This window comes from Synchiropus splendidus, chromosome 3, assembly GCF_027744825.2.
Source record: "Synchiropus splendidus isolate RoL2022-P1 chromosome 3, RoL_Sspl_1.0, whole genome shotgun sequence".
Classification (NCBI taxonomy): domain Eukaryota; kingdom Metazoa; phylum Chordata; class Actinopteri; order Syngnathiformes; family Callionymidae; genus Synchiropus; species Synchiropus splendidus.
The window spans coordinates 10,966,830-10,990,558 of NC_071336.1; the positions used below are offsets into that span (position 1 = coordinate 10,966,830).

The following is a 23,729-nucleotide window of genomic DNA, read 5'->3' on the forward strand; positions in this document are numbered from 1 at the left end:
CCACTGGCCGTTTGCTCCACTGCGCTGTTCGTCTCACTTGTTTTCGTGCTCCCGTTTGTGACTTTGACGTCAGACTGTACTTTGTCTCAAACGGGTGACAAATACACTCGCACACACTCGTTAAAGTCAAGGAGAGGAATGTCTCACTCACTCTGCACTTTCACTGATCAGATGGTTTCCTTGCACGATATCTGTAAATACGACCTCAATTAGAAGCTGCTACTGGAACAACCACACTTTGAGTTTCTTGTCAATTTAGTAATGATGCTTTGAGGATTCTTAATAAAAGCTGTAAATGTGATTATGGAGTGGCATTCTCGTACTCGTGTAACCTCATACACAGGCTGGAGTACTATGCGATGTCACATGACTCAAAGGGTTTGAGGAGCTTAGATTCGTGGAGCTGAGCCATTTGTAACATCTAGTTCCAGGATTGTGCTGTCAGCAGTGCAGATGATGCACATAACTGGGGCAAGTATAAATCCTCCATTTACTCTAACTAGACCTGGGTGTCATCAGGTTCTCACAGCTGGACGGATCAGTGATGTCTTTGGCAGCTGAAACTGGAATACAAGTCCAGGTCACCCAAAAAGCCAGGCTCATTTGGATTTGAATCCTGGGACCAGCTGCTGAGACTGGATCTCCCCAGCCTGGCTGACAGAAGGGGGAACACAGGGTGCGTCAGCTGGTCTACCTCTTCATTAGATACTGGAGACGATGGCCTTATCCCGGAGAGACCGGCTGGGATCCGCTCCATCATTCCTCGCTCACTTTCACACCTTCTCAGAAGTGATAAACCCACTGACCTTTTGTCTGTGGCTCTCCTGTTTCTTAACTGCACTTACCAACTCGAGCACATTATTCATACAGTTCAGTATTACAGTAGAGTGTAGTATAGTAAGTGAAAAAAAAAAGGAATATTATGCAAAGTGGGCATGTAATGTGAATCGTTTTACATTTAACTGAACTGCACACATTATAATCCGGTCCATTTGTGTTCAACAACGGGCCAATAATAGTGTTTGTCTGAAATATTGCCTTTGGAATCGATAATAAATCGATAATTAATAAAAATAAAATAAAAAAAAACGTCGCTTATTCGAAAGTCATTGTGCCGTTTTCTGGTGCACTACTGGAGGAGTTGCAGTCCACTCAATATGAACGAGGTAATAAGAGTAATTTGCGTGCGGAATAAACTTAATGAAACGAAGAAACCTAACAAAAAAATCCAACTTTATTTGCGTCTATTGGCGGATTTGAGCTTTTCTGCCATCTTGTGGCCAAACAAATTGCTTGCATGAATACTTTTTGCTATAATACACCAGACAACCCAGGGGTCAAATTATTTTCAAATATGACATCGACAATAGCGCATATCGTGTAGTATAGTTATTCAGTTACAGCACCAATATGTCAGTGTCTGCTGCGCCTATGCGCATTTCCACGTGCTTTTACTTTGAATTGGTCTGTTGGTGTCGACGTTGGCTTGTTGTCGTCGTCATAGGCAACGAAGCTTCAGACAACTTTCACCGCTGCTGTGACAGCACCTTTCTCAGTCCCTTTTTAAAAAGACATTTGCAGCGTTCTCCTCAAAATAATGGTTTTTATCAAACAAAATGTAATGAATAAGAACATTCGTTCAGAAAAGCGATGCTCGTGATGCAACAGGAAGACGCAAAAGGTTAACAGGTTTGGTGCAAAGTTTTCCGTCATTTTGTGTTCGGTCGTACACCGTTCTGTGAATTGTACTCGCAATATTTTCCGAGATTTGTTCTAGCCTAGATACGTGTAAACGAAAGTTCTGGCTGTGTCATAGAGCTTTTTAGAGACTATATAATTGACGATAATATAACCAATACGTTTTAATAATAAGGGGGTGACGGGGGAAATGGATAAATGTTTCTGAGAAGTTGAACCTACGTGCAAATTAAAACGTTGTTTTATTGGCGGTTGTGACGTATGGTACGCGATGAGGCGACATCTCCATTAGACTGGACAGTGTGTACTGGTTCTTCTTCAACATCACAGGCCTTGTAATATTTATAGCACCATCTAGTGCTGACTCAGCATACAACATTATACATGGCGGCATTGGACATAAAAGCTAGAAGAGCTGCAAAGCCAGCAGCTATGTTGACGCACATGTCAAACGTTTAACACAACATGTTATCTTAATGTAATACGTTGTTGTGTCAAAAAAGCAGAATGTGTCGTGTGTGTGTGTGAAATGCAAAAGTGTAGTAAACACAGTAGATTTAGTTGACGAGACATCGTAAATTTATCTTTCGTTGTTCGTAAGTCAAACGTGGACAGAATAAACTAATCTACATGAGCGCTAAATATAGTAGCGGTGGACACCACATTTTCCTCCTTCCCTTTGTCTATGCTTGAACACACTATCCTGTCAGTGCCGCCTGTGCTGCTCGCCTGTGTCTTAAATGCTTGACTTCATGTGTTTTTGTAGCTTTGTTTGCTGTGCCTTTGTTGGCGAATTGAGGAGATCAGCAACTTCCCTCAGGACCGTTCTCATCAAAGTGTATAAGAAGAATGTCATCTTGGTAGTCCTGTCTTTGTACTCTTGATTGCTGAGCCTTTGTGTTCACTGGAAGACTTGAACAATGGTGAGTAAAATGCATTGACGCAGCCAACGTTGGCGACTTTATACCACCTTGTTTAACTGCCTTTGCAGGAGTCGTGGGATGCCTGTTTTTGCCTGGTGGTTGAGAATAGTGCTCGGGAAAAAGAGTGGACTCGTGCGTTGACGGTGGCAGTGTTGAAGCCGCTTCGCAAACTGTTCACCGCTCTTACATGGGACATGGTCCAGGCCAAGGTGATGCTGACACAGCTCCTTAATAATAAACATTCAATAATTCTCTTCATTTTAGATTCATGAAGTTGGAAACGCCAAGTGTAAGAAGACGGATAATTTGCCTCCCCATGTTGAGGTGCGTGTCACGTTGGCATCCTGTTCCTGTATTTCAAGTATTGTTGGTGGTGTGCCGGGCCGGTGTTTCATCATTCTGTGTGTCACAGCTGATGAAGACTGCAATCGGCCTCTTGGATTCAGGAGAAGAGATCCCGTTAGACAGCCTGGCCCAAATAATCAAGTATCTGCTCCACCAGATCCAAATTGATGACATACATGCCAAACAAGTGCGTCGTTTCACATTGTTTTTGTGTAACATTGTGGAAACTGTTGAGTGTTCTGCTGATCAGTTTAGATTTCACCCGGTTAAAGTTCAAAATATCCAGTTCTGCCCTGGAATAATCCACCTTACATTTCCTTGTCGCACGTTATTTTTCTCTATGACATTAAAAATCACCCAAATCTTGAATTACCAGGCTGAAGAGAAGGCGAAAGCAGCGCCTCCTCCCGCACCAAAAGACAAGGGGACCAAAGGCGGCAAGGATAAAAAGGGAAAGAATCCCCCGTCTACTGCCAGTGAGAAAAAAACCAAGCTGAAGCGCAGAGATGAACCTGACCCTCCCAATTACATAGGTATACCACTTTGTTATCAGCGGTGTTTTGGCCAGATTTGTTTCGTGTTTGATGTGAATATTTTCTGGTTTTGAGTTTCGTGCAACGGCAGATTTTTCAACTAGGGGTGTAACGGCCCACAAACTCGGACTGGACCTTTTCAGTACAAGGCTGTCGGCCCGGTCGACACTCGAACTGGTGAAGTACATGTGAACCATGTGTTCCCACACGGTCCGCAAAGTGGATGCAGACAAGTGGCATGGCTTTCTGGTTTGGAACCATCCTCTCCATAGAGCATGCGTTGTGTGTGAGCAGTGCATTCTCTGCATTGCTGTGTCCCAAGTCATCAAAATGTTTTGGTTGATGGTTGCAGCATTATTCTTGTTTTGTTTGCTGTGTTTATTATGTCCCCTAAAAAATAGAGAAGTAACCTGTTGATGTGGCACTGAACAGGAAAAGATGGAAATGCAAAATATGTTGGATTTGAAAATGATGTTCTTTGTCCACCAATCCACCTACTGTTTGAGAACAGGCGATGAGCCAGATGACGGCCCTCAGCGGTACATCCTGCTCATGGGCTTCTATCGGCCCGGCCTGACATGGGAGCTACATCGCCAGGGTGTACATGTATCTAATGTCATCAGACTGAGTTCACAAGAACGAGAAGAATCTCTCGAAGTGCTTGAATCCGAAAGACAACTTGAGAAACCAACGCCAGTAGAGATTCCAGGTAAAAATCTGAATTCAGTATCTTCATGAATCTCTGAGGTTTTTGAACTCTTGCACCAACGATGACTCCGTATTGTGTTTTGCTGCAGAAGTAAAAGAGCTGACCATGAAACTGGATTTCTTCTGGTCTGGATTCACGTCTGCGATGGACAGCCATGCGGCGGACTCTGGACTCCAGGAAGTGGTACAGCTTGACTTCACCTTTACTGGTGGGTGTCTGAAGGACTACCCAGACCAGGTGAGGAGTGTTACTACGTAGGTGGTGATGAAAACGTGGCATTAAAAACACAAAGAAAACACATCTGATTTGCCTGCTTGTTGTTTATGCACATCGGTTAAGTTGGAGTTCGGAACTCAAATCTTTGCGGGAGTGGCCAACCTGATCTACGACTCTCTGGACTGGCGTCGGCAGCACCAATATTACCTGGACAACCTGAACCTCATTAACATCCCCACTATAACGGAGGTATACGGACACACTCAATACCCCATGCTCAAGCGAGTTTGTTTGTTCAAGATATTGTACACCAATAGATGTGAACTACATGTGCTTGAGATCTTAGGAGCACAACTGTACCAGTTACAGAACCCAACATGATGCTGAAGTTACTTCCTCACCTGCATATTCATCCACATCATGACTATTACCATGCATCCAATGAGCACATCACTGGTGACATCACTGTTTAGTAGTGATGGGTTCTGTGAACAAAGCACTTGATGTCCCACGCTACATAGCACATACCCTGATATGATGTCATCGCCTAAACAGCCGCTCTGTCAGGACCACTCCACACCGTCTTGCCACTCACAGAGCCTCTGTTTACTAAATCTTTGTTTACATAGACTGTTTGTCGATTTGGAGTGGACAGGTCATTGAAGGTTGGATGCCTTAAACCTAAAGATGACCTCAGTATCATCCTATCTTGACATGCTTGACCTGATCTGGCAATAATTGTACCAGTTAACACCTCCTAATTTCCATATTAGTCTAATATATGCTCTGCTCATCTCGTCCCTGCTCTCCATATTAAAACATCATCCTACTAAGACATTAACTGCTTTGTAACGGTGATATTAAAAATCTTGTTTCTGTTTCTGTTTCACTCTTGAAGAAGGCTGCAGAGGCTGCTGCAGAACCAGGTAAATATTCAGATCACATTTTTTTGAGTGGTCAAGTAAAGTCCAGTTGAATCGAAACCATGCTTTGTTTGCTTTGTGCCAGATCCCACTCATGTGCCTCCAGAGGTGGACATGCGCTACTACAACAGCCTGCTCGACCTGCTTCCTCCTGAAGTCTGCACTGTTCCGCTCTTGTTACATTGCATGCTGGAGCAGGTGTGTTTTATGTTGCTGCAAGACAGTAATGCAGAACTACAACTGACAAGTTTATGGTTCCTTAGTGGGTTAGTGCCTAACACTATTCAGTACGCTGGTGCCCTGTTAGAGGTCTTTCCCGTCTCTTGCCCCAAGTAGCTGGGATAGGTTCCCAGGAAGAAAATAAACACATTTTAAAGCATGAAAAATGTACATTGATGGACTTTGCATGGATTGTATTTGTCATCTGTCTTTCTACGACAAGTTCATTGAATCCAAATCCTAAATATACTTCATGCTATATTCACATTATAGAACTCAGTGTGAATGTAAATATGCTGTTTGGCCTGTAAATTTTTTTCCTTCCTTTTGGGGTTTTCAGGTTGTTCTTTCATCAGAACCGAGCGCCATCTCCTCTCAGGTGAATGAAAACAAGGATGCAGACCTCCCACCTGGCTCGTGGTTGGATGAGTACCAGTTTAGTCTATACATGAACAACTTCCTGCCGCTGCTGAAGACAGAAGACGAGAAGAGTCGGCTGCTAACCAGACTGCTGGCCATGGTGGAGAAGCAGGAAGATAAACAGGTAGGAACTGTGCTTCGGCAAGAATCTGGCAAGCAGCACCGAACTGAAAATCAATGGATTACTGTGTTAAAATACCTGATTGGTGAAAAGGTGTCTCTTGACTGGTTGGCGCAAAAACATACACTCACTGTGGCCCTCTTTTGAGACCCCTGAATTCTACACTGATGATTCATGCCGTGCTGGTAGAAAACATTGGATTTCCCCAAAATTGTGGATTTTTTTTCTTGCACTTGAGTTTTGAAATAAGTTTTTCAAATCTGTATTTGAGCATGGGCCTATTGTATTGATTCACCAATGACTGGCGGATGCAAGTTTACACCCGATTAGTGACTTGTGGAGACAATGTCGTCGTTCGGCGCAGTGCAGATAGCATAACTTAGCTTAGCATAGCTTAACATAGCATAGGCGCATCAACAACAGTGTTAAGCACCCACAGAGATAACATCTGCCAGATTCTGTGTCTACATCAAAATAATGTTCTATGTCTTGAAAGATGGCATTAATAAAGTATCACTTTTGAGGTCATAAAAAAAATACAAAACAAAATGATCAACTTTCTTGTTCCCTCTTTTTTTTTACATTTGGCAGAATGGGATTACATTTGGAATATGCCGAATTGGGTCATTTCATTCTGAGAGACGTGTTTACAGGAAGAAAGTTAATTCAGATCAGACATTTATTCTGATTACCGCTGTCCATATAAAGAAAGTAAATGACCTCACACTCACCCCCCCCGCCATCCAGCACACAAACGCTGTTGTTCTCTAGTTAGCATATGAAACTGAGGAATGCAGTTGTTGGGAATGATGTCCTGTTGGATGGTAGTTTTACTTTTAATACTAAGCCTCTTTTCCATATGAAACACACCAAGAAAATCGAACGGTTAAGACAGTGCCAGTGGTCTTTTGGGGACTTGGAGCCCATCAAGCATTGGTGGTTCAGTGGTAGAATTCTCGCCTGCCACGCGGGAGGCCCGGGTTCGATTCCCGGCCAATGCAGCAACTTTTATAATAAAAGTCAAGTTTTTGTGATTCACGGATGAACATCAACCCTGAAAGAACCTACATTTTTTCATTTATGTTATGACAAAGAAAGATAGCTCCATCTTGCCTTACTGTCATCAAAAGTGCACAGAAGGAAGCGGATGCATGGTTGTCTGCCAGTTTGCACAAATGCTCATCAGACAGTAACTCACGGCTGTGTCTGCTGTTTAATGGCAAAGGTGAAAGGAGCAAGTTAATTGTGGGGTGAGAGTTGCCTGTAGTTTGGCAAATGTGTTGAAAAGTTCTTGAGCAAACTTGCTTTCAGTGGGCTCACTTGTAGTAATATGACACCCATGACTTCCATTGGCCTCCTCCTCCCCCCTCCTACACCACAAACCGGCTCTGCTGTTTCCCTTCTTCAGCACAAAATGGGGTATGTGCTACTCTGAGCTGTAGTCTAATTTGAGTTCTGCTTTGGATTGTTATCAGGCATTGTGATAGAATTTCAAGGTCACCTGTGTGTGTCTGAAGGTCATGAAGGTCATCAAGTTCTCATGCATTGGTGGTTCAGTGGTAGAATTCTCGCCTGCCACGCGGGAGGCCCGGGTTCGATTCCCGGCCAATGCAAAATAGTTTTTGCAGATACCCTCAGAATATAGTTTTCAAGGGCGCTCTTTTTAACCCCTTAGCCCTGGTGTAGGAAAACTGTTCCAGAAAGGTCCACAGTTATGTTTGTGAGAGTCCTCATTAGTTGTTTTTTTTTTTATTTTGTTGTGGGAGTGGCTCAACAAATTGGAACTCCCATGACTTTCATTGGCCTCCTCCACCCCCACTCTCCCGCAACACAAACTGTAAAAAGCTGTTTCCCTTCTTCCACTCGAAATACAGTGTTACTTAGAACTGTCTTAGTTTGGTTGTCAAATTATTATTATCAAGTATTATAAGTTAGAAAGTTGGTCAAATTCGAGGTTGCCTGTCTTGCTGTGAAGGTCAGCTTGTCATCAGGCATTGGTGGTTCAGTGGTAGAATTCTCGCCTGCCACGCGGGAGGCCCGGGTTCGATTCCCGGCCAATGCAGGATTGCTTTTGCAACAGTTATTTCCCATACCGGACTTGTTTCATTCCAGAAGCCTGATTGTCACCAAGAACTTGAAGCAGATCTATTCTACAGAAAAGGGAACTTCCTGCAATTTAACAGTGTTAAATTGATGTCGTCCAAGATCCATGCCGTTGGCTGGCGCACTGTCTCCTCTGCAGCATTGTTGGGGAAATAATGGTCATTATAATTAGGTTTACGTTTGGTTTAGAGTCCTGGTTAAGTTTAGCCATTTGTTTTGGATGGTTAGGTTTGGAGTGAGAGGCTGGGGGACGCAATATAGCAAAAATCTCTCTGCAAAGATAGAGTCACAAACATGTGTTAGTGTGCGTTATTTGCTACACACACAGCACTGCATGTAGATCAAATGATTTCCGATTTAGACCGCAGCAATGTCATCATAGCCATATGCTCAAGGGAGGGGCAAAAGTGAGAGATTGCCATTCATTTAACCATATTTCTCGACCAAAGGTTTCTAGGAAAAAGCATTTGCTGGTGACCCATTTTGTACATCACTACAACATTTACACCACAGCTTTTGCTGAGTAGTGAAGTGATTTTTTCGCACAGAATCTCATTTGTAGAAGACCATTTTCACAATCTCCTCCATTTGACATGCATAGCTAATGGTAAGTGGTTGTTGTTGCTTGTGCAGAAGCTGCAAGAAAGGTATGGAGAGCACAAACTTGAGAAAGTGGCTGACCCTCCTCTGGTCATCAGACATCATGATGAAAGAACGCTCAGACTAAAAGACGCACGTGTATGTAATTTTTTTTTTTTTTTTTAATATTCATAGCCGATCTAGTTTAGTATTGAAGTGAGAGTCTGGTTTTTCTATCTGGACATTCAGGTTAGCCAGTCCTTCAATCCTGTGGAAGTGGAATCATTTATGATGAGGCTCACGCCAGTATGGGAATTAATATTGAGTGGAGCTGAACACATGAAAACCACCCCCTGCTGGACAACAATAAAAAAGCAGCTCTTCCACTTCTGCACTGATGGTAGGTTATCTGAGATCACCTCACCAACTAAAAGTTTCTCCAAGCTAAATACTGACTGTATACTGTTTTCCAGAAAGGATTTCCTGGTCAGAGGTGGAGCGACTCTTCCAGCAGAGTGTGTTCGAGTGTATGACCCTGAGCCGTCTGGGTCAGGGGGGTCTACAGTGTGAAGCTGGAGTACCAGATGAACCAACAATTTTACCATGGGATGACCCAATAGCATTTGCTCAACTTCTACTGCAGATTGACAGTGCAGGTTAGACACAATATCATGAGACACTTGCTGGTATTGAATTCATGGGGACACACCTGTGTCCAAAGCTTGCACTGTTGAGATGTCAGAAGGCTTTTCCAATTAGTCAATGGAACTACACTGATAAAGATGGATCGCTGTCCTTTGACATTATGCATGTTTACATTTGACATTGTGTCTTTTTCCAATAAAGGTAGCAGCTGCCCTGATGGCGATTCTGATTCTGCAAAGGTGTAGTTCACACGCTCTTATTGTGCTCTGATTTGGGGAATTTGACGTTTTACTTTCCCTTCCTTTGTGCTTCATGTCAGACAAGAACAGGTGTTTCAGCTCAACTAGACTTGTCAGATATCCAGAAATGCCGGCGAAGAGATTTGAGTGACTGGAACTTTATGGAACACCATGAAACTGATGTGTTCCCTCAGGTGATGACTGGCACATTCTTTTAATCAGGTGTAAAGGACATTGGAAGTCGCCTGCACTGTGGAATGAGAAGATATCAATAAATACTTAGTAATGATGACGTCTAATTTCATAGGTCCTGCAGGTAGTGGCGGATGAATATCGCTGCATGGACACTTTCAGAGGACGGCATAATAATGTCCTCTACGTCTTCTGCCATAATCCTGTCAATCGACAGCGTGAGTGTGAGAAATGTTGGGATGCAGCTCTTCACTCAGACGTCAGGTTCAGGTCAGTAATTCACTCAGCTAGTTTTCAACACAAAAAACTAAATTAGAGTGTGAAAATGCTGTTAATAAAAAGAAAATCTATTTGCATAATGTCAACAGAAAAATGTATTTTTTAAAAATCCAACACGACAAAACAACTTACACAGTCAAATAATAATAAAATAACAACAATAATAATAAGTATAATAATATAACACAGGCACACACACACACACACACACATATATATATATATATATATATATATATATATATATATATATACATATATATATGAATATACTTTAGCTATAGCTAGGTTATTGAAGTTTACTGTTTAATGCTGATTTCTAAAAAATAATTTATAAAACATTTATTTTACGCATATCTTAAGAAACACTTATTATATTCGGTTTTATTTTGCATTGCGGCAACAGGAAGTACTTAAAGTATGTGGCGGATTCCATATCAGAGTGGACTCAGGAAGAAGAGCGAAAACTGGAAGAGTTGCAGTTCAAGAAACTCTGCCCCTCCCCTGAACTTGATAATGGTAACACAACGCGGGAAATGGTCAGATGCAACACAGAGATACAAAAACTCCTCATCCATGTAGAAAACATGAACTTTGTTCTTGTCCTTAGATGCTGCTGAGGAAGAGGATGCTCCAGAGCCAGTCATCCGAAAAGAGTCTCTTAAGGTCTTAAGGCGCCTTCTTCTTCTTTTTCTTACGGCTTCTCCTTTCAGGGATCGTCTTCCTCCATCTCACCCTGTCCTCTGCTTCCTCTTCTCTCAAACCTACAAACTTCATGTCCTTCTTCACCACGACCATGAATCTCCTCTTTGGCCTTCCTCTCCACCTTCTGCCTGGCAGTTCCAACCTCAACATCTTCCTACCGATGTACTGGCTATCTCTCCTGTACATGTCCAAACCATCTCAATCTAGCCTCTCTGACTTTGTCTCCTAAACACCTGACATGTGCTGTCCCTCTGATCTACTGCTTCCTGATCCTATCCGTCCTGCTCACTCCCAGAGAGAACCTCAAGCATCTTCATCTCTGCTACCTCCAGCTCTGCCTCCTGTCTTTTCCTCAGTGCCACTGTTTCTTTGCCGACACCCTTTTGTCACACATCAAACCTCACACATTTCTCCAATTATTCCATCTTGCCTGCACCCACTTCTTCACCTCTTTCTCACACTCTCCATTGCCCTGGACAGTTGAGCCTCAGTACTAAAAATCCCCCACCTTCTTTATCTCTGCATCCTGTAACTTCACCCGTCCACTTGGGTCCCTCTCATTCACACACGTTTATTTCTGCGCCTATATTAATGATTACACCCGCATATAAAAAATTCTGAGTAATTAAGCTAATGTGATGAAAAATGCTGTGCTTTAATAATATTTTATATTTCCTTTGGACATCAGGCTTGGAAGATAGAGCAAGAGCGACTGAAAGAGGAAGAGGCCCTGAAGAAAGCCAAGAAAGAAAAAGGTGGAGGTGGAAAGGGCAAAGTGGAGGAGAAGAAGGTTGATGTCAAGAAACCAGCACCAGCTGGCAAGAAGCAAAAAGAGGAGCCGACTACACAAACAGAGCCTCAAAACGTGGATTCAGAAAATACCGAGCAAGAAAGAGAGAGCTCCATAGATGACTCCTTTACTGTGAGAAAACACTTCACACGTGACCATGCACTCACACAAAGACAACGCAGCAGTTCTTATGAACATCCTTACATTACTGTGTTGCGCAGCAGACACATGGCAGCAGACATTCATCTGTATCGTCTACAACAAACGCAGATGCATTAATGGAGTCAATAAGCTCTTCGTCACTTTGATGCTAACCATTGCTCCATGTTAATTTTTGTGCGCACCAGGGATTTACTGCATACGCAATGGAAGGAAGGTTGATCCATGCGTCCGGTCGTGTGCGGGAGCTTTTTCCATCTGATGGCGGCCACATCACTGTTGAGACTATAAACTTTGTGGAAGGTAATGTTTCATTTAGGAAGGGTAAAGCAGTGTTGGCTTGGATTGATGAAATAAATCCATTGTTTGGAACTACTTACTTGTACTTAACAGTATGCACGACGATAGACAGCCCCATTGAGATTTGTTTCTACTATTGCTTGAAACATGGCAGCCAGTCTGAATGCATGCTATGTCACTGGTTAATGAGATTTACATTTCAAGAATGTGACAGAAATAATAGTAATAATAGTTTGGAAAATGTTTAAAGAGCTCAAATGAACAGAAGATGGCGATACAGAGCTCCCATATGAGGGACACAAAGACAATTCAAGACATTCATGTGTCTTCTTGAAAGATGATTTACTACAGTGAGTCAAGTCTAAGTTGAGTTTTTTGAAGCTCAATATACAACTATAACAGCAACTGGTGCCTTACAATTAATAACAAACGCAAGGTGGTCAGAGGAAGTAAAAGTCCTATTGTGATTTTATTCCATTCACAATTATGCACAATGTTTTAGAGGTACAGATAATCTGGCATGATGCAGGTGACTTCTGACAGGGTTGCTTTACGATTATTACAGTGGTCTTGATCGAATTGTGACATGAAATCATGTGGTGTTGAATGAGTGAGTGTTTGTGAGGCCAAATGGTATGAAGTGGTTATTGTGTAGGGTCACTCTTGTTAATGCATTTGCTGCATGTGGTCGTCAAGTGTGTCTGTGTTGTGTTTCGCTCTGCACTTCTACTCTGCAGGTTCTAGAATGGTGAAAGTAGCCGTGCACAAAGACAGACATCACTTCTTCAGTCACATCCATTATGAGGATACATTTGAAACCACTGAGACGAATCCAGATGAAAACACAGACAAGAAAAACGGTGACCAAACTTGATATAAATTGCACCCATACATGTCTTGGTTTACTTAGGCTTGATGAGATCACAACCTTTACTCCTCCACCCAGTGACCTTAGTTTTCTGATTTACCACCTTGTCTAGAATATGTTGTCATGGCCATCAACGGCATCAGAATAACTATTCTTAAACGAAGCACAATAACTCATCTTAACTCCAATCTGCTGAAAGTATAGTTGAGCTCAGCTGCATTACCAGCACTGTGGTGTGAAACTCATGTGCCCTGTTGAACCATAACCAAGTGACTGAACAAGAACCAATTGTATTTTCTTATAGACAGTGAGGTGCTGAGGCAAGTAACGGTGAAAAAGGGGTGCTTTTCCGCGCAACTTAGCAATGGAATACACGTTGCTTACAAGTCTCAAGTCGTGAAGGAGGAGCAAAAAGGTGAGGCATAAAATGTTTCTAGATTTTATCAATCTCTTACTGTGTTCATATAACTTCATTCATGAATGTGTCATTTCCAAAACATTGATGGCATAATACTGTCATTTGGTAGCATCCATGACCACCCTCAACTGCTGTGGTGCAGAATTCATGAAATATAACTAAGAAACTCTACAGTATGCCATTTATTCCCTGTCAGACTGCTGCCTCCTCCTCAATCAGAGTTGACAGCGCTGATGATGGCTAGATTGAAGATGTTCAGGTTATCTTTCTTTCAAAATACATGCAGCAGGAGTCCCGACTCACCAAAGAAATTTCTGCCGTGCACAAACAATGTGTTCCGATGAATTGAAATGCCGGATGATTGATTGATGGTACTTGATGAGCTGGTTACCTCTGTAACCCCTCCTTCATGCCCAAAGTAGTTGTTATAGGAGGGGTGGGCAATTAAATTTCCTGTGGGGCCACGTTATATACTGGGACTGTAGTGAGGGGACATCTAGCAACCATTAAGAAAAATCCTTGATATGATGAGATGTATGTGAAGGGACAGGAAATAAGCATATAACAGTCGAATGACAAGTCAGGAACATATCATAAAACAAGGAAGTTATATTTTATTTGCACTCATATTAAGAATAAAATGGTCAGTGATCAGTTTTATAGCGCTGACTCTGGGAGGGCCACATATATACAGTCAAAGGGCCGCATGAGGCCCCCGGGCCGAATCAACAATTACTTTTTGACGTATACAGATGGATTTAACTTTTATTTACTCATTTATTTGGTATAGAGGATGAGCCTGAGTCTGAAGGAGAGCCACGGGAGACCCCTGTTCCTCCACCCACATCACTTTCTGACCACCCACAGAAAGTAGCGGAGCAGGAAGAATCTTGTTCTCAGTCACCTGCAAGCCAGGTGATGCGCCCATGGCAGTGACACGTCGGGCACACACACATGCACGAAACTGGGTGCAGGTTTTCGCTCCTACCAAACAATCAGCATCACACAAACATTAAACCAACCTGATTGGTGAGACAGGGGTGCTCTTGGCTGGCTGGAATGAAAACCTGTGGATGAGTTTGAAGTATTGTCCTCAGAACTGATGATGCATATGGGCTCTGTTTAGCAGTCGGAAGAGTGTGAGGGCCGTGCAGAACGGCCTTCAAGTCCCTTCAACAGTCTCTGTCTGTCTCTTCCTAATGGACTCCTACTGCAGTTCCTGCGCGAGGACACACAAGGTCAGTGAGACACACACAGGTAGCCATTCAATTACACTTTGCAAGCTCGAAAAATGTGTTGTCCAAATGTTGTTTTAGTCACAGAGACATAATGCAGGTACTGTAATGGAAGTAGAGATGGTTGTTGTTCTATTGTAGGTTTTATATAAGCGGCAGTGTCTGCTGTGAAATGTGATGCACTTTGTCTTTTGCCTCTGTCGTGTTATATACCTTGTCGCTCCTTTAATGCTGTATGCGTATCTGTTTGTGTAGAGCAAGGTTTGCTGGTGAGACAGAGTTTTCCTGTCCATGAAAGTAGCCAGCTTCATGATCCAGCTTTCTCCGAAGAATGCTCCCGCATTATTAACAGTCAAGGCGCGGTGCACCGAGTCCTCAAGAATGGAACTGCTCAGGTAGACTTGTATAAACGCCAATTTGGAGCCAAGTTGCTTTTCTGTTTCTGTGTTGGTTTATACACCAAGACATTAAGGCCTTTTTCCAATGCAGATTCTGTTTGCTGACAGCTCTGTCAGTTCAAGTCAAGAAACTGCTCCTGACTGTGCGATGGACTTTGCTGTTGAAGTGGCTATACCTCAGGACCTCAACGACCCCAACAATGGTTTGGCTTGAGATCTTGATACATCAAATCAGCTTGTGATGTCAAGTCTAATGGTGGAAGTGCGTGTCTCTAATGCAGATAATGGCTCAGTTCAGGACGAGGCTCTTCAGGGTGGTTGGTGGTTGACCACTACTCCCTCTGGTGGTCAATTCTGGACGACTGGAAACACATGGAAGCCTTTTGAGACTACCCCGATTCAGGCCTGCAAGGCTACTGATCCCATTACTTTTGAGGTAAGATTCGCAAGTAGTCACGCAATACTGTTGGGGCCTTCAGCTGTGACTGAGGTCTCTGGGATCAAAGGTGCATTTGCACTTTTCCACTGCAAAGTCTGTATGTCTCAAACTTGAACTGAGTGTGCGGTGGTTCAGGCGAACTTCTGCGCAGGCGTAGGCAGCATTCTACAGCTGTTGGTCTATTGGCGGCACTGGCCATCAGATGAACTCTAACTCAAAAGCGTTGGCGGTGCTGCTTTCATTTGCGATGAACAAGCAAATGTGTGGAGATTTTTGTGCGTATGCTGTTTTCCGGATTACACCGTCCACCTACTTTCAGTATGGAGTCAACACTAGTATAGGCCTCAGGTCTTTAAACGCTTTGTTGAAGTTCTTCACGTGTTTTGTTATCATCAGGTGATGGTCTGTCGAGAGGATCTAGTTCTTTCAGTCCAGAACCCTGATGGATCAAAACGAATTGTTGAACATGCAGATGGAACCAGAATCACAACCATATTTGAAGACAGAGATCTAAATGGCCCTTTCTACTCAGGTGAGAACAGCCAAATTGCATTGAATACAGCATTATTCTTTCAGTGATCTCTGTAATCCAAATGTGATAGATGGTCTTAGGTCATAACAGTGTCGGGAATTATCTATATGACGTGTAATGTGTGGGCGTGCCATCTTCTAGAGCAACCAAGAACTCTTAGGAGTCGAATAATGTGCAACGGCTCACGGGAAGAGAGAGAAGCTGTGACAGAGAGTTGGAGGAGATCTTTTGATCAACACCTGAGTGATGCTGTTTTCAACACAGACTCTTTTGGAGGTTGTGTTAAGGAGGGTGAGCAGAGTGTTGAGCAAGGAGGGGAGAGTGTGTTGGTCAAAGAACGGGTGGTGGTGGTCGAGAAGGAGGGCTGCGTCACGGTAGTGATGTACCCAGAGAAAAATGCGGTGCACATCTTTACGGCGGATGGAACTGTCGTCATAGCAGACAACACCGGATACTACCAGGTGAACATGGATTTTTTAATTTTTTATTTTCTGCTAAATGGGAATTTGGGGAACTCATATTTATATTTCTAATAAAGGTGTTTCCATCAAGTGGTGGTTTTCTGCAAATCCACTGTGATGGGGCATGTGTGTACTCATCTGAACAGCAAGAAAACCCCAGTCCACATCGTGATCCTCTCAATCCCAAACCAGGAAGTTACATCATGACTCACTCAGAAAAGGTGACCTGTGATATCACAGACCCTGAGGGAAACCGCTTTCAGGTCAGTTGGTAGGATTTGATCTCATCTTTTTCGTTTTGTTTGGAAGAATCGTTTGTCCGAGCAGACACATGAAAAGTTCCAGTAGACCCTGTCACACAATGGAATCTGCTGTGTTTCAGGTGATGGAGGATGGTGAGATATCGGTGCTCAACATCAGCACACTAGATGCATCTGAACCTGCAGAACTAGACATAGATCCCAAAGAGAGTTCTCTCAGGTGAGTTTCCCAATTCAACACTAGATGCAATCACATGTGTTTGTACAATAGCATCAGAGACTGTTGCTGTTCCAGACTGTTCATGGTCTTTGAGGATGGCTCTGCTACTGAACTGCTCAGTTCTCTGACGGTGGAGCGGCTGTTGTGTGAGGCGTACTCGGACCAGACTGTGGCACTGCTGAAGGAGCCTCTCACTGAAAGACTAGGTGACTCTCTCTCGTTCTTCACGTCAGAAAAGATTGGTGTATATATTACGAAAGGGCACTCAACAGGGTGAATATCTCATTCCCACTCACATTCATTGAGCACGATTGGACAGCAGGTGGCAGTAGAGTCTCAGAGCTCCAACAACACACAGGAGCGATGAACTCTCAAGTGAATGATGGTGCCTCAGGAGGTTCTGGTAGCACTCACGCATGTGGCTCATTTTGTTGAGTTTCCCCACTGTGGGAAGAATAAAGGCAGTTACCTGTCTCACTATATTTCTATAGATGTCCCCAGCATGTCTAAACTGGGGACATCCACCGTCCTCACTATATGATAAAAGTGTTCAGTTGCTGGTTCCTGTCCCTTTGATCAATACATGTAAAGAAAATATAGACAGACAAGATGGAAAACTGAAATGGACCTGATATACACAAATTAAATGCACGTAGTGGTAACAACAGAAGATGCTTGCCGTTCAAAACACGAAGGAAAAGCTTAAGTAGCCAGCATGCAAGTGTGGAGATTCTGACACACGGCACTTGATCGAGGAAGCATACGTGCAGCTGGTGGGTGGCTGATAGGTTCCAGGTACACTTTGTAGCATTACCTGCTCAAGCTCACGACTCAAAGAAATGGGAGAACATACATACTCAAAATAAAAGCGGATCATCCGTGATTGGCGGGGCAAGTTAAGAGTTGTTTATATTCATGTCCAAATGACTTGTTTCCAGCCAAGGCGGCTAAGATTTCATATATCTTCCAGATGAACTAGCGATCACCATTCTTAAGCCAAGCCACCTGAGTGTGTGGTCAAAATGGTTGCTACGGAAACAAGTTCAGGAAATAACTCCTCCGAACTTGTTGAATCGCAACTGGAAGGATTTCCCCAGAATTGAGGTACTGACTTGGTCTCTCCTTTTTAAGAAAGTAGTCTGATCTTCTTTTTTGATATGTATTCTCCACTCTAACTGAAACCATTTTCTGACCTGTCAATAGATGAAAACTCCAGGTGCTGTGTTCGGGACAGACGTGGGGTGCAGTCTGAATATAAAGGAAAGACCTGCTCGACCTACGTCTCTACCAACTCGATCTTGCCCAAAGCTTTTAGAGATCAGAGAGGTGCTTCAGTACCTACCGTTTACTGCCTCATTCAGGGATATTATCGACACACGGCTTAAGGTACACACAAAAAAAAAAACTGCTGTGGCTGACTCGATGGACATTGATGCAACATCAAATAGGAGGTCCGACTCACATACCAGTGGGGATGTCCATAAACAATGTAAATATGTTCACTGAGAGTTTGAATGTAACCCTTTGGTGTGACACCAGCAAAAGGTAAATGTTCTGTCATGTATATGTGTAGTCCTGACCTGACCTGTGTGTGCGTGTGTATGTGTGTGTGTGTATGTTCAGGACTACATCCAGAGTTTGATGGACCGGGAGCTGAGATCAGTAGCATCAAAAGTCTTAGATCCTCGATCAAAGGAGGAAACAATTCTCGCTGGAGACCTACAGCGTCTCATCACGGTCTGTCTTGGTCCACACTTCCAGATCCAAACACACACACACATAGACTCTGTAAACTGTAGACACAGTGGGAATGGTGTTGTAAATTATTCACACACAGGCGTGTGTATTTAGCTAGTTTGAGTGTTCCTGTGTTTCTTGATGCAAATATTGTCTGTGTCCAGCCTTTCCTGGACGACGATGAAGATGAGGACGAGGATGGCACATTCGAAAAGAGAAGTTCAGGTGAGCAATTGGTGTTGTTGGTGTTCAATTTTTGGGGACTAGTTGTGATTTGTGATCGTCGCGAGACTTTTTGTTCCTTTTTTCAGTGGAAATACAGAATCTGTACAGAGAGGCAGTGATTGTTCCAGAGGAGCAGCTGGATGACTCCCAGTCTTCTCAGTCAGCAACTGGTGTCAGGTTGTCAAGACTTCCATTGCAAACAAAATTCAGCAGTCTGTGCTCACACTATCGTCTTTGTCCAGTTTCATATCTGCCAAGGACTCTAAATGGGCTAGAAGGCTCGCTCATTACAGGTCAAGACATTGGTTATGCAGGATGCTTTCGCACAGTTTTACAGACTTTTCCACAGTTGTTTTCTGGTCTCTGTAGGAGGGAGTTGAATGATGGCAGAAACTGTAGAGATGCTGTGAATGCCCGCCACGTTGTTCCCTATTTTCATCCGGAGAATTTTCCTCTTTACAAGGTACAACTGTCTTTGTTTAATTTTGCTGTGTGAAACTGTGTTTTTTTTTCTCATATGCTGTTAATTGGTTTTAGATAGGTGCAACCTTTTTCTTTCTTTGTCCTGCCATCCTGTGAGCGGGCCTTTGGTTTTTTATCATGCACACGTCCCAAGGTGCTTCATATCTTGAGACCTTCACTGATGAGATCTTCTGCTTGTCCAACCAGAACCTGTTGGTGCGACGCTCCACAAAGACCTCTCATTCCACTAAGACAGAGGACACAGAGAAGAAGCGTATGTTTAAAAAATGCCAGCAAAGAAAAATCTGTCTTCATCTGTAATCTGTTCATCCCTACAGCTGCACAACCTCTGAAGCCGATATTGCTACAAACTACCAGGTATTTGCTGTCCATGCTGTCCAGAAGTGCTCTTTATTCACTCCACTCGCTTATGTTCTGTGTGTCAAGCTTTTTTTTTTTGCTAGCTTTACGGTGTCAAGTAGTGATGCTCTGATGAGGCTTCATGAAATATGAATCATTTTCAGAGCTCAGTAGGTGGTTCTTGGTTTAGTAGCGAAGAGAGGTTAAAAAATCCAATGATTTTAAAGCAGAGTGCCATCTAGTGGGCTCAGTAGCCCATCACCAGTGTCAGGCCAGGATGTGCTAAATATGTGTTTTGCCGTTTTAGTGGTCCCACCGACAGAAGAATCTCCAGCAGTGAATACCAGGCCACAGGTTTGTTGATCGCACTCTGTTGTCAATTGATCTGAAAATGACCATCCTGGTGTGGGATGGGACTCATCCAGGCTGATTCAGGTTTTGCTGAAGAAGCTTGGGTTCCTTCGTGTGCGTACCTTTCCTGTCTGCTGGTCACCAACAGATTGACGTGTTCACGTGCCTCTTACAGGTGGATACAATCTCTCATCAAGGCCCCAAAAGTCGCTTGAAGTGGACGTTATTGGAAAACCCAGACGGAGCAAAGTCAGACTCCCAGTGTCAGTCCTCAGTGCTAAACCTCGCAGTGAGCCAAATACCCAAGTAAACAAATACACAGAGCTGTACCTTTGGTTTTACATCGATGGTGGGTTGCTGTTAATCCAAACTTTTTATATAACCTGTCCTAGTTTCTGACAGTAGAGGAGCCGACGAGGCGACGCTCCCGCATGATTTCCTTGCTTGATCCAACTTCTGTGTTAAGAGGCTTCCAGCTCCGCCCTTCCACAGTTAGCTTTGGGACCCTGGAGGAGGGGGCCACAGCCAACATCGTGGTGCTCATGAAGAACGTGGGTGTGGACACCTGCAGGTGAGTCGGAGGCCTTTCACACTGGTTCAAGAACATCATTTTGAACTGTCTGGCGTCTTCAGATGGGGAAAAAAACGGGTTCCTAACCTGACATATTGGTTCACAGCTGGAACCCAAAGATGTTGGTTTGAGCCGTGACATCATTGGTAGGTGTGTCTCTGTTTACAAAATGAGAGGGAAGTCGAGGACGTGCTGGAAATTATATAGAACTTACTTAGACAACAGTCACATCTGCACAACACATCCACTATGCACACACACACACTCTTGGACTGGATTTTTAGATTAAAATAATCTCAGTAAAGCAACATAGTTTTCAGCGGGATCATTTTGCTGGTGTGTTCTGCCTGAGTGACAACTTGTAGAGCCCTCCCACTTTAGTTCCACTTCAACTGGTATGAACGTGGGTGGGTTCAATCGAAAGCGCTGAGGTTCTGAGAATCCAGAACGACATCACTTCCAGTAACTTGCTGTTGTTAGTGAAAGGCCTTGAGTGTTGATCAAATGTCAGGGATGTTGGATACTAACAATGAAATCTCTTTATGAATGTGTCGCAATACAGACCGATGCGATCCAGTGCTTCAGCTCAATATCAAAACACCTGAACATGCTGTCGAGCTGGGTGATCATTATGTCTTCACCTTGTACTGATTTGCTTACAGGCACTATTTCTGATTTCCACCACGCGGACTCCAAACACATTAGGTTCCTTACTTGTCCGTCCACGTCCATTAACAACAAAGTGAATGTGACGTCTCTAACACACATCCTACCTTGCCAGATTCTACATCAAGCAGCCCCCTCCTTCCACAGGACTACGGATCATTTACACCCCCGGACCTGTAAGTCTATTTTAAAATGATGGAGTTGGTCAAGTGACAGGTTTATCATAAAGTAATGTTTATACAGTATTTTATGGACAGATCTTTCTTAACATCAAGTCATTTTGGGGGACATTTCTAATGTGCCATTTTTGGGTGCTGATTAAGACACACTCTGTGATTGATGTGTGCACCGCGGGATATTCATCTCTACTGTCCTCTGTACAGGTGCCGGCAGGTCTGCATGTTGAACTCAAGGTCCAGTTGTTCTCCATGAAAGCCGTTGGAGGTGATCTAAAGCCTGAAAAGAAAATCTGCCACGACGTCACCATCGTCACAGAGTCAGACGTCCTCTACCTGCCTGTCACTGCCAATATCCTTTCTAAAAACGTTCCATGATCGAGAGGAAGCTTTTCCGCCAAATGACCTCATGTCTCTTTGTAATTCTGGAAAACTTGATATTGTAATAGTGACCTTTCACTGTGTTTCATGAATGAGTGAAATTTGTCCTTAAATCTTTGCACCTGTTATTCCTCAGGTATTATTAAGTGATCTCTCCAAGGGAAACCCCAGGCTTTTAAATCTAACATCTGACCTTCCCGTCTGAGTGGCCCCCAACCCCGACTGCAGCAAGACTGAATGATATTTTGCCCTTTGTTGTCTGGGTTAGTGCCACATCATCAGGCTGTTTTTAAGTTATTGCTGTTTTGATTTTTATGCCACTGAAATCTTGGATGGGAGAACCTCCATAAGGCGCATATAAGATCGAGTAACTCTGTGATGTCCCAGCTTTAGGAAATGCATACTGTACGTGGAAACTTTCCCAGTGCTGGAGCAGGTACACAATGTCTCAGGATTGGCAATTGCATGTGTTGAAGCTCCTGTATGAATGCAGCCAGAATGGCTGACCTGTGGCTTGCACACACACACACACACACACGCTTGGGCCGCTCACTTGCTTTCCCCAGCCTCTCACCCCTAACCTAACCATCCAAAACAAAAGGCTGAACTTAACCAGCAATCTGAACCAAACTTAAACCTAATCATAATGACCTACTTATTTCGACTGGTTTGTCATGAGTAAGGATGGACCAATTGCTCACTCTCTCTCTCTCTCGCTCTCTTAATGGTTGACAATATTCAGGAGCTATTCCTGAAAGGTGATTAACCTTGGTTGTTCACTTGCCTGGAGCAGTGAGATAAGCAGTGAGCCATGAGCAATAAAGTTCTCCATCTAATACTTGTACATATTCTTGTGTAAAAACAAATCATTTGCAGTATGTTTATGGACAAAGCTATAGCATTTAGAAGTATTTGAATGAGAAAAAGAAAGAGTCCTACTTACTTTGGAGAAATCAAATCCAATTTTGACGTGGTATTTTTGGCATAAAGTAACTGGTGGCAACAGTTGCTGTGCACTGATAGGAATCTTTTAAATAATGTAAACACATGCTGAACAAGCCACTCAAGAGGACTGTTGTCATGTCCCAAAACCCAGAAGGTCTAGTTATTTGGTCTCAGTGAGTCCAGCTGTAAAGGTCTTTGTTTGCTGGCTTCAGGAGCTAGGTATTATACGGAATTAGAATTACAATTACACACATCATAAAGTGCTCGGTGCCATGGAAAGAACCATCTTAGTGCCATTGCTCCAATAGATTTGAAAATAGGCTCAACAAATATAAAAAAAACGGATCTGCTGTTCCTGACTGTCAACTCCAGACAGGGAGCACTACTGGATCTTTTGTACTTCCAACAACGTGCTGATCAATCATGGTCGGCTTCCCCTCAGCAGCTCCTTGCCAAGGGAATACGACATGGAAAAATGTGCATTGGTGTGTTCTCAAAGATCCTCCACCATCTCAAGAACAACACGTCCTGTGCATTTGCAGGTTTACATCTAAAGCCACTTGGCTTATATTGCTTGATTGTATTTCAACCATTGAACCAAATGTGATGCAAAACATTGACCTGCGAACAATATGGCAATAAATTAAACTGCTGTTCTGAGGACAAATTAGTCATTGTTCTTGTTTGTTGTGGAAGGAGCAGAGGCAACATGGCGCCTGAAAGGAAAAGACTTGTTGATGTTGATGCTGTGACTTTTGTTGGTGTTGTACCATGGTCAGAGAAAACTCCTGTCTCGTGGTATTATGGTATTATGTAGTATTGTTGCCTGGGATACAGAACAGTAAATTACAGATAATGAACCGTACTGAGGACTGAACTATATATTGCAGATGGGGAAATGTAATAGATGGTTATAATAACCATTT

General features: G+C 43.3%; 1 protein-coding gene, 1 long non-coding RNA gene and 3 other non-coding genes across 5 annotated transcripts; 4 read left to right on the forward strand and 1 right to left on the reverse strand.

Annotated features, from left to right (window-relative positions):
- The first annotated feature begins 1,416 nt into the window (after nt 1–1,416).
- spag17 (sperm associated antigen 17) lies at nt 1,417–23,459 on the forward strand. The gene is made up of 49 exons (XM_053860819.1): nt 1,417–1,689; nt 2,465–2,621; nt 2,690–2,830; nt 2,886–2,945; nt 3,034–3,153; nt 3,343–3,499; nt 4,011–4,208; nt 4,297–4,445; nt 4,548–4,673; nt 5,323–5,350; nt 5,433–5,545; nt 5,907–6,110; nt 8,844–8,948; nt 9,039–9,189; nt 9,263–9,445; nt 9,636–9,673; nt 9,754–9,867; nt 9,981–10,135; nt 10,551–10,663; nt 10,755–10,810; nt 11,538–11,771; nt 11,987–12,101; nt 12,836–12,958; nt 13,271–13,381; nt 14,175–14,299; nt 14,511–14,622; nt 14,875–15,014; nt 15,109–15,220; nt 15,299–15,453; nt 15,853–15,988; nt 16,130–16,449; nt 16,527–16,712; nt 16,832–16,929; nt 17,005–17,135; nt 17,900–18,033; nt 18,133–18,315; nt 18,553–18,666; nt 18,831–18,891; nt 18,978–19,068; nt 19,134–19,184; nt 19,261–19,354; nt 19,561–19,627; nt 19,692–19,731; nt 20,021–20,067; nt 20,240–20,370; nt 20,457–20,635; nt 21,417–21,477; nt 21,685–21,829; nt 21,981–23,459. Exons 2-49 carry the CDS (start codon nt 2,619–2,621, stop codon nt 22,061–22,063), a joined length of 5,793 nt encoding a protein of 1,930 aa, XP_053716794.1. The 5' UTR covers nt 1,417–1,689; nt 2,465–2,618; the 3' UTR covers nt 22,064–23,459.
- Nucleotides 7,038–7,108, forward strand: trnag-gcc (transfer RNA glycine (anticodon GCC)). The gene has a single exon. It is a non-coding gene; the product is annotated as a tRNA-Gly (tRNA).
- trnag-gcc (transfer RNA glycine (anticodon GCC)) lies at nt 7,650–7,720 on the forward strand. Its single transcript has one exon. It is a non-coding gene; the product is annotated as a tRNA-Gly (tRNA).
- Nucleotides 8,099–8,169, forward strand: trnag-gcc (transfer RNA glycine (anticodon GCC)). The gene has a single exon. It is a non-coding gene; the product is annotated as a tRNA-Gly (tRNA).
- Nucleotides 17,882–22,995, reverse strand: LOC128756365 (uncharacterized). Its single transcript, XR_008414225.1, has 3 exons — nt 22,802–22,995; nt 20,723–20,793; nt 17,882–20,629 (listed from the first exon to the last, which is right to left on the reverse strand). It is a non-coding gene; the product is annotated as an uncharacterized LOC128756365 (long non-coding RNA).
- Nucleotides 23,460–23,729: the final 270 nt, after the last annotated feature.